Here is a 9,735-nt window from a genome sequence, read left to right as displayed (position 1 = left end):
CTGAAAGGGATTTGGAGTAAGACACATGCTCCATCTGGTGGTGACAAAGGAAATTGCATCCCCTCAGACTAAGGCTGCTATTGTTGCTGTTGTGTGATTAAAAGTTAATTCATTCAATCACTTCCCAGCCTTGGTTGTTATTTGTGACAATCTGTGTACGAATTGTGGAAAATCCCAAAGTGAAGTGAAAGTTCAGTAGCTCCCAGTCAACGTGACCTTAATGGAGGGGGAAGGGAAAGTGTTGATGAGGACTCTGAATGTCACCTGGATCTGTGGTTTCCGCACTGGCTGCTCTCCTGGGAGCTGGTTAAGCATCACCTGGCATGGGCCCATCCCAAGGTTAATATTTGATAGTTCTGGAGGGGATGCTGGGTAGCTAGTGCTTTGAACAGCACCCCAGGTTCTGCAGGGCGACAGTCTGGAAGACTGGCAGACAGAGGGCTTGCAGCAGGGGCAGAGGCGGAAGTGACTCCCTCAGGACCATTTCCCTCCAAAGCAGCTGGAATTGCCCTCTGGGTTGGCAGCTCAGGGCCTGTGTATGGAACCTTCTAGAAATGTGGCTCCTCTCCTAGGCGCTTACTTCTCCTCAGGCAGGCCGCAGGCCTGGAATACCCCTCTTCTCGTTCACCTTGCTGCTACATCCAAGAAGCTTCAGGAGACCCCTCCTCCCAAAAGCCCCGCTGGCTGGACCTGCCCCATTCCCGTTCATTTCTCCCACTGTCGTGGATGGCTCCAGTGTCTTGTGTATGGAAATACTGAATTCTATTTAAGGGTTTGGCCTCTCAGGATTTATTTGTCATGGGTGAGCCCACATTCGGAGCAGGGTGTCACAAAGACCTTAGCTCTGAGTTGTAAGAATCAGGCTTTCCCCTCTGTGTCTCCCTGGAGCTTCTCCTCCCAACCCACGGGGTCAGTGAGAAGGACTCTGAAATTGGGGGGCCAGAGACCTGGGTTGTAGCTTGGCTCCGACACAGGCTGGCAGGGTCACCTGGACAAGTCACTGCCTTTCTCGGGACCTCAGTTTCCCTTGCTGAAAATTGAGGATTGTTTGTTTTACTCTTTAGGGGCCTTTGGTGCTCAAGCATTCTGCGAGTCTGTGAAGGCTGGTGGTCCAGGCAGCAGTGGATTATGACAAAGAGCTCAGTTCTCAAGCAGAATGCTGCCTACCCTGCCTCTGGTCCCCAAACACGCCCTCCCTGTTCGCTTTAAACTCTGCTCACTTGCTGCTGTCTTGGGTTCCCAGGCCAGTCCCGCCTCCTTCCCTGGCTGCTCCAGGACCCAGATGAGTAAACTGGACACTAGGTAGTGCCATGATCCCACCATCCCATCCAGCCTCTCGCAGAGGCCTCTGCCGGGAAGGGAGAGAGAGGGAAGAGGGGCTCCTTCCAGGGCACAGAAACTGCCCGAGGGGAGCAGCGTGCTGGGCTGCCAGGGGGCCCCAGGCAACAGGAAGTCAGGCGCTGGTGGCAGGGCCGGCCTGACACCATCCTGGGTTGAAGCTGTCCTGGGTGAGTGCCTGCCAGAGCGGACAGGGGGCTGGAGGAAACGGCTAACAAGGGGCCCACCCTCACCGTCCACTTTCTGGCCCCTGGCCCTGGGGTTAACCAAGTCAGCACCCAAACAGATGGATGAGGTTAGGTCCAGCTGAGGCCCCCTGGCCCCACGAGTGGAAAAGGGGTGGCCGGAGCTTAGCACCAGGGTCAGGAAGGGGATAGGAAGAGAGCGTGTGCTGAGGCCCCCGCCTGGACCCCTAGACCCACCCACCCTGGCACGTTGGTGCACCTGGGGAAATGGCAGAGCACATAATATGGCCACAAACAGCTACAACGCTGGCAGCCCAGGGCATGGCTGCAGCGTCTCCCACTGGAGAGCTCCAGCAGCCCCACCCAGGGCCTGGGCCGATGATCAGGCAGCTCCAACAGCCCCAGCGGCTTTGAACCTGTGACCTTCGCCTTCCCATCTTTCTCTTTGCCTGGCATTTGGAAGGCAGCCTGAGCCCTCTGTCTCTGGGGTCCTTGGCATCACTAGGGAAGTCCTAGAGGGGATGGTACTGAACTTCTTGCTTAAGTAGGCATGGGCACCTGAGCGAATGATTGAAAAACAAGGGACCGGGCTGTATGGACTCCGACCTGGAGGAGCGGATGGTGGCAGTTACAGGAGAGAAGGAGGGAGGGAGGCAGGCCAGGGAAGGAGCCGTCTCTGAGGCTGGTTTTATTATCAGCATGGGGTGGGAGGAGGCGATGCCCACCCAGGGGTCATGCGGAGCCCGGGGCTTCCTTCAGCCCGAGGGCCTGGCAGTCCCGGGTACAAAGACCTATAGCTCAGGGAGCGCTTCCCAAGCGGCCCCGGTGCAATGGTGGACATGACTGGCTCTGCAAAGACAAAGACAGGATTGGGGCTGTGAGGGGGCAGAGGTCGGGACTCTCATTTCGTTCCTTATTCATCTTACCTCTCCCTGGCATGTCTCAGCAGCCTCCCTTGGCTACACGTGCCACGCCAGGCACTTGGCCATCGTTTAAAAACATATGAGGGTGACAGACACCTGGCTGATGGATGAAAGACCCTGACGTCCTTCCCAGCTCATCCTCACCTCTTCCTTATTAACCACAGCCATCCCTGGCCACCCCCTTGCCCGCCCCTCGCAAACCTACCTCTCATTACAGCTCATCTTCGTGAACTTGCCTGGGATGGAGGAAAGCAGACAGGTAAGTTGGGGGGGGCGGCGAGTTCAGGGGTCCCTGAAGTTGTAGACCCTCCTCACAGGCCTCAGTGACCAAACTCCTCGACCTGCTCCTCCCGCCCCCGCCCCCGCCCCGCCCACCCCATCAGTCACCCAGGCAGGCACGCACCGGTGCTTCTTCCTGCCCCCGCAGCGGAATCGTCTGCCTTAAAGAGAGACAGGAAGTTAGTTTTCCAAGGAGACTCTCTCTGCCCTGGAGGACTCGGCTCTGTATTCCCTCCTCCCTCCCACCTGCCTGTACCGCTTGGTGTCTGCCTTGGAGGCCACAGTTGACTGTCTCTCTCTCTATATAGGGCTGCACCATAAGCAATCAGAAGCCCAAGCCAGTCGATTGGTCAGTCAACAAACACTCGCTGCAGTGGCTCCGTGGGGAGCGCCCTGAGCGTGGGGCTGAGCCTGGGCCATTGTGGCGCCCGCTGCGTGGCGCTGGGCCTGCAGACGCTGCTCAGTAAAAGCTCTTGGAGAAGAATGGCAGGAAGTCCAGAGCCAAGACCCCTGCTCCTGCCCATCTGCCTTCCACCTCCTACGTGCTCAACACCGCCACCAGGGAGCCTCCAGGGGAATCGGGGAGACTGGCCACGTCTGCAAAGCGCAGCCGTCAGGAGGGGGGGCACCACCCATGGATGTGTTAGGATCCCAGGACACAGGTGTATCTGCTACATTCTCTCTCTTCTTTTCATTGGTGTGTTTCCGTGTATGTTTCTTCTGGTTGCACCTGAACAGGGCTCCTGCTGTGTGCCTGCCGGGGCTGGGGCTGGAGCCAGGACCCTTTTTTCCCCTAGGACGCCCCATGCCTACGTTGGAGCGTTCTGAGTGCTTCCTTGGCTGCTGTGTCTTTGGCTGCCAGCCCTAACCTTCTGAGGCAAGTGGGATCATCCCCATTTAACAGATGAGCAAACTGAGGCCCAGAGAGTAGGGGTGCCGAAGGCCTCTGGCTGCCAGGCACGGTTGCCTCCCGGCAGCAGGCAGGGGGTTGCGGGGGGGGGCGTTGCAGCTGAACCCGCTCCGCTTCCGATTCAGCTACGGAACCTCAGGCAGCTTGCTGCCCCTATCAGGGTGGGTCTGGTTTTTCATCTGCAAAATGGTGACATTGGTGGCCATCCCTCAGTGTTGCCAAAAGGATTAAATGGGCCGAGATGTAGCTCAAGCCAAGGAAGCGTCCAGATCTGGGGGAGGGGGTGTCCAGTGGAGGCTGGTTCCCTCCCTTCGCCTGGCTCCACGTGCACTGGAGCTTCCCTGGGCCACTGGAAGCCAGCTCTCCCATCTCCACAGCCTTCCCCCCAGCATCCACGGGAGGGCTCCCTGGAGGAAGAAGGAACCTCCTGGGTGGTCTGAGGACCAAGCAATGGGGCATCCAAGACTCCTCTTTCCATCAAGGTGGCCATCCATTTCCACATCCTGCGTGGGGGACGGGAGGGGGTCCGAGAAACTCACTTCCCCCTTCCTGGATCTGGGAAGGGGGCGAGAGGGCTCTCCCCCCTCCACCCCGCACCTGGGAAGCCAGTGCGCTCAGTGATGTGTCCCCATCAGCGCCCCACTTCCCACACGAAGGCCCCACTTACTGAGGATGATGATAAGCCCCACGACGAAGGCCAGGGCAGCGAAGATCAGGCCCCCGTTGCGGACAGTCTCATAGTCTGAGGGAGGAGAGGGCAAGGAAGTGGGATGAGTGATCCCAGACCCCTCCCTGCAGCCAACCTGGCAGCAGCCCTACAGTAACTGGCGAAGGTGGGGGACACATAACACAGAGCCAGGAACCGGGGTTACATGGGTGGGGGGGCTCAGGAAGGGTGCGGAGGAGGGGCCCACCAGGCTCACCATAGGAGAATGGGTCCACGTCCTCCTTGGGGCTGCCGCCTGAGGGGAGAGCCAGAAGTGGGTCAAGGGTGAGTCACCGACGGCGGTGTGTTTCAGCCACAGAAACTGTGGAACTCCCATCCTTCCCATCCCAGCACCCCTAGGGGTCCAAGGGGGCCAGGTGAGGCTGGTGGAGAGACACCCACGAGTGGGGGCTGGTGAGTCCCACTGCCCTAGGCAGCTCCCAACCATCGGCTTGGGACCAGATACTATGCCTCCAAAGCAAGGACCCACGATGCCTGTGGAGGCCCCTGGCACCTCTGGGAGGGGCTGGTTCCCTCCTCTCCTTGCTTCATACAAAAGTAGGAAAAGACCAACAGAGGCATCTCCCGTAAGACTCACCAGCAACCTCTCTCCATATAACTAATGAACTACAAGGTACTTAGCAAATATTTGTGAAGTGAACGGATGAATAAATAAATAAATAGAACCTTAACGTTCACTGAACAGAAGGAGGAAACTGAGGCCCAGTTTGAAGACTCTAAAGTCCCAATAAAAGTTGGAGGCAGACCTGAGTCTTGGACCCATGTTTCTAGATTCTTCTCTCCTACATTGCTATCCTCAGGGGGAAGCAAATTTATTTCAGAAGCATTAATATATTGTGCTTACCATGTGCCAGGCTGCGGCTAACAAAGCAGTAGCTCATTTAACCACTGTAACAACCCCATGAGGCATTAATATTCTTCCAAGATAGTCCATGAGAAGACGGAGGCACAGAGGGGCAAAGCAACTCACCCACAGTCACACAGCTAGAAAAGGGTCGAGCTGGGAATGAACCCAGGCAATTGGTTGTTAAGAATCTAGGTGCTTAACCCCTTTGCTGGGCTGCCTGTCACATGGTCAGGAGGAAGGAGACATTTCAAGGCCAGGTGGTTCGGTCCAGTCTCCAGCCCCGAGCAGTATCATGGCTCTGCTTCCGGCCCTGTAAACTGAGCACACTCACTGTTGGGCAGCTGGAGGGCACCTGGCCACAGCTTTTCTGCCATGGCTAGGGGTGGCCCCTTTTCTCTGCCCTACTTGAGCCCCTTCTTGGCACTAGGGCAGCAGTGCCCAAGGTCAAAGGAACGCACCAGTCGGCACCTCCCAGGCTGTGCTGAACTGTGCCTGGGCCGTGGGGCCTGGTGAGCCCAGCTGTCCTGGCGGTACACCCGCCCTAGGCCAAGAGGGAACAGGCTAGAGGGGGTCTGCTCCTGGGCCTGTAGGGCCTGAGGCCAAGGGAGCCTATGGGGGGGCCCAGGCACCCGTCACCATGCAGAAGACCTCCGAAGTTGTCTCCCCAGATTCGGTTCAGGTCTTGTTCAAGGTCACATGGGGCATTCGTGTCAGAGCCATGAGCAAACTCACAGCTTCCCTCACCCTACCAGGAACCCGTCTCCTCCCTGACCACCACGTCTTGAGCCACTGGATGAGCCAGCCCTCACCCAAAGCCCTCGTCTTTTCTAGATCTGGCTCTAAGACCACCACAGACGACAGAAGGCCTACTGGATTCCAGGCCTGATCACCCTCGTTCGCAGGATGACTTCTGGGCGCGTGTCCTGAACTTGGGGACTCTCACCCCAAAGCCAGCCTGAAAAGGCTGAGCAGAGGGGCCCACTCCTGCCCCAGCCAGCCTGACCCCCATCTGCCTGCTGCTCTGAGCTTAGATAGTCCCAAAGATACATGCAACCAGGACGGATGCAGGTCAGAAAGTCAGGATAGAAGCTCACCGCTCCCCACCCCCCAGCAGCTCCTACTGGGCGCCCAAGGTTCCGCCATTCAAGCTAGATTTCTTTGGAGTTAAGGCAGGATTCTCTTTTAAAAGCATATTTTCTTAGCGGGAAGGCTGGCACGGGATGTGGCAGAGGTGGTGGGTACACTTGGAAGGCAGGGGTGCCAGGAGACGGAAGAGTGGGGTCCTGCTCACCCTCCAAAGATGGTCCGAGGCACCTAATGTTTCACACGCGCACACACACTCACCATCATCTGTTGACAATCCTGCCATGTCCCCCCGCAGACGGGCACGTCCCACTGCCCTCTTCCCGCGGCCTCTGCTTCGGGGAGAGTGCCTGGCTGTGGGGTGGCCAGGGATGGGGGGGACATTAAACATTAACAGTGCCAGGTAATATTTACCCTGGTCACAAGAAAGGCCCTGGTGTGGGTAGCGGGGCTCCTGCTGAGGCATGAGGAGGTGCAGGGGCAGCAGGGGTAGGGAGGAGTTGGCCGGCTTTCCAAACCCTCCCCAAGGAAATTTCCAGAGAGAAGTGCTGGGGACAGATCAGCCGTGGTGTCCTTCCCCCAGCCCGAGAGGTCACGGCTGCGGCTGTGACAATGGGGAAGTGGGAGTTTCGAAATATATTCCGTGTATACTACAGCCTGGGGGGCAAGGTCGGGGGTCCCATGGAGACCCCTGACCCTAGCAGCTGCCCACCTCACCCACCGCTATGGAGATCGCTGTTTCGGCTGATATGTCTTGTCTGGCACTCAAGGCTCCTCTGCGGTGGTCCCAGGGTACCCGGCCCCTCCCGCCTCACAGCCCACCTGAGCCCCCCACGCACGTTCACACCTCCAGGCCTTCACTGCCTGGGAGCGCCCTTTCCTCTGTTATCTTCCTCATCCATCCAGGCTGCATCTAACAGCTCACACCTCAGTCAGTGTCATCCCTAACCAACCCCTCGTCTCCTGCAGCCTCTGGCACTCTCCTTCTCCAGCCGCGAAGCACAGCTCCCGTGCCAGTTTCCCACTGTTACACGGTAGGCTCCCTCGGGAGGGACCAAGCCCTGCCACAGGGAGAGCGCCTTGTTTTCACGATTTGCAAAACACGTTCCTATTAGTTCCTTGCACTTTGTGTTATTTCCCCATTTTACAGATGAGTCATCTGAGGCACAGAGAGGGTAGGGCCCTGGCTCAAGGGCACACAGCGGTGAGAGGCAAGGTGGAGACTGAGAGCCACACCCTCAGCTTTAGGAATCAGGAAATTCCCCACACTTCCAAGGCCTCCTCCCCGCCTCTACTGTGGCCCCACTCACCTTGGGGACCGCAGCGCTGGGTAGCTCACATTCCTAGCTGAGTTCTAATCGATCGAATTGGCTTCCAGTAGAGGCTGATGCTCAGTTATAGCCAAAGGGCCAAGGTCAGCAGTCAGTGCTCATCAGGGGTGGGTTAGTCCTTCAGAAGGACTCCATCTATTAATCTTCCTGGAGCAGTGGCAGTGGGATCAAGGTTTGAGTTCACTTCCTGGCTCCTGCACTTGCTCAGTATATGGCCTCTGTCAAGTGACTTAACCTCTGTGTGCCTCAGTCTCCTCATCTGTAGAATGGGTTGTGATGAGGAGAAAGTGAGATAATGCAGTAAATGGTGTGGCAGGGGGCCTGGTACACAGTAAGTGTCATCATTGTTACTGTCATACACTGTCAGACCCAGAAAAGCCAACCACCTTCCAGCAGGATGAACATGAGGGTGAGATGGAAAGAGGAAATGTCACGGCCTGCAGACCAGGAGCCGAGACACCCATTCAGCTCTTCTGCTTTCAGGGCCAAGTGATGAATATTCATGAAAATACAACAGAGCTAACCTTTGGTAGGGGCTGAGCGTGTGTCAAGTTCTTGCATGCGTTGTCCTGCCGAATGCACGTTTGCTCCATTCCACAGATAAAGAAACTGAGCTGGTCATTGACTCCACAACGACCCTGAAGGTGGCCAGGGCAGCGCCATGATCCCCACTGGGCAGCCCAGGAAGACTGAGGGCAGGGAGGTTGAGGGATTTGCTTGAAACACCCAGTCAGGGACAAAACCAGAGCTAGAAAGCCCCCATGGCTGTACTCCCAAAACTCCTGGGGCCCTCCACACAGACACTGGTACCTCCTTACTATACATTATCTTGGTATCTTAGTACATTTTGTCTATCTTTGTAAGCCACTGTGGATTCTTTCTGGAGTATAAAAATAGGTAGAAAGTTGATAGATAGGTAGATAGATGAATGACTATAATAGATGATAGATAGATGATGATGATGAAGATGATAGATGGATAGATAGGTAGATAGATAGGAGATGATAGAAGACAAGAGAAATAAATCAGTAGCTGCGTTTTTAACTCTATATGCAAGGTACTGTTCTAAACACTGTACAAAAATTAACTCATTTAATCATCACAGCAACTCTATGAGTCAAGGAAGGCATTACTATCATCCCCATTTTATAGATGAAGAAACTGAGGTCCAGAGAAGTAAAATAACTTGCCAGAGGTCAGGCAGCTACGAAGTGGGGGAACCAAGCTCTGAACCCAGCAGTCTGGCTTCAGAGTTCCTGCAGGTGGACAGACAGATGGACACACAGACAGAAAGGGGGCTGTTGCACAAGTTGCCTTCCCAGCTCTTGCAGCTCAGAGATGCTGGGAGCAGAGATGACGGCACGCCCAGGACCCATACCGAGATGCCCTTGTCTAGAAATCCCGCCTCTCCTTGTTTCTGCTTTTCCTGTACTCCTGGGGAGCTGGGGGTGCACTTGAAAGTGATGGGGTGGACACCTGTGTCAGAGTCTGAGAAGGTGGGGGGATGGGGTTCAGGGGACTCACCCAGGTACCACCTGTCCATGGCAGGAGCTGCTGGCTGTGTCCTCAGTGGAAGAGAAAGTTATGAGGTGCTAGTGACCCAGGGCCTGGATGGGAAGAGTGGCCCTCCCTCCCTCCACACCCCAGCCGAGCCCACAGGCAGGAAGAGACAAAGGCAGGGAGGAGGGACTGGCAAGGGAGCCCTCATCTCGTGCCGCCTGCTGCCGGGGCCAGGCTGGGCCAGGATCCACGCGAGAGTGGGGGAGATTCTCTGACCTCCAAGGTGACCTGAGGAAGGGGGAAGCTGTGAGCCACAGCAAACAGTGGGGGCGGGACGGCAGAGCACTGGGGAGAGATGCCACAGCCAGCAGCCTCCGTGCAGCCCAAGGTGCCTGCAAAGGTCACCAGGAGCCAGGAGGGCACTGGCCGGGGCCACAGCCCGTGGAATCAGAGCCCTTGCTCTCCACCTGCCCCTGAGGCAGCTGAGGGAGACACTCAGGGGTCCCCCCAGGCCTTTACTCAGCGACACCTCACTCCTCCAGCCCAGTCAGGCCTTGGCCCTGATGATCCTGCCTTGAGGGCTTGTTCTCCAGCTAGGAATCCCCTGGGACT

The 9,735-nt window shown here is 56.8% G+C and overlaps 1 protein-coding gene across 2 annotated transcripts; it reads right to left on the bottom strand.

The window, feature by feature from the left end:
* Positions 1-2,188: 2,188 nt before the first annotated feature.
* On the bottom strand, positions 2,189-9,444 carry FXYD2 (FXYD domain containing ion transport regulator 2). 2 transcript variants are annotated; one of them, XM_033862016.2, is made up of 6 exons: positions 9,148-9,444; positions 4,559-4,597; positions 4,303-4,377; positions 2,850-2,886; positions 2,652-2,682; positions 2,189-2,372 (listed from the first exon to the last, which is right to left on the bottom strand). In XM_033862016.2, the coding sequence occupies exons 1-5, from the start codon at positions 9,164-9,166 to the stop codon at positions 2,658-2,660; spliced, it is 195 nt and encodes a 64-aa protein (XP_033717907.1). In that variant the 5' UTR covers positions 9,167-9,444; the 3' UTR covers positions 2,189-2,372; positions 2,652-2,657. The 2 variants fall into 2 exon arrangements, with proteins under 2 accessions (XP_033717907.1, XP_033717906.1); XM_033862015.2 differs by lacking the exon at positions 9,148-9,444 and adding an exon at positions 6,554-6,760.
* Positions 9,445-9,735: the final 291 nt, after the last annotated feature.

The sequence above is a fragment of the Tursiops truncatus genome, chromosome 8 (genome assembly GCF_011762595.2).
Source record: "Tursiops truncatus isolate mTurTru1 chromosome 8, mTurTru1.mat.Y, whole genome shotgun sequence".
Classification (NCBI taxonomy): Eukaryota; Metazoa; Chordata; class Mammalia; order Artiodactyla; family Delphinidae; genus Tursiops; species Tursiops truncatus.
Note: the sequence above shows the minus strand (reverse complement) of the source record. Positions and strands in the feature narration are given on the sequence as shown.

Coding starts and splice junctions, on each gene's coding strand:
- FXYD2 (XM_033862015.2), bottom strand. CDS start 6,758: ATGCCTCAGCAGGAGCCCCGCTACCCACACCAGGGCCTTTCTTGTGAC. Junction 2,887..4,302: donor GGGGCTTATCATCATCCTCA/GTAAGTGGGGCC, acceptor TCTCTCTTTAAG/GCAGACGATTCCGCTGCGGG. Junction 2,683..2,849: donor GGGGGCAGGAAGAAGCACCG/GTGCGTGCCTGC, acceptor CCTCCATCCCAG/GCAAGTTCACGAAGATGAGC.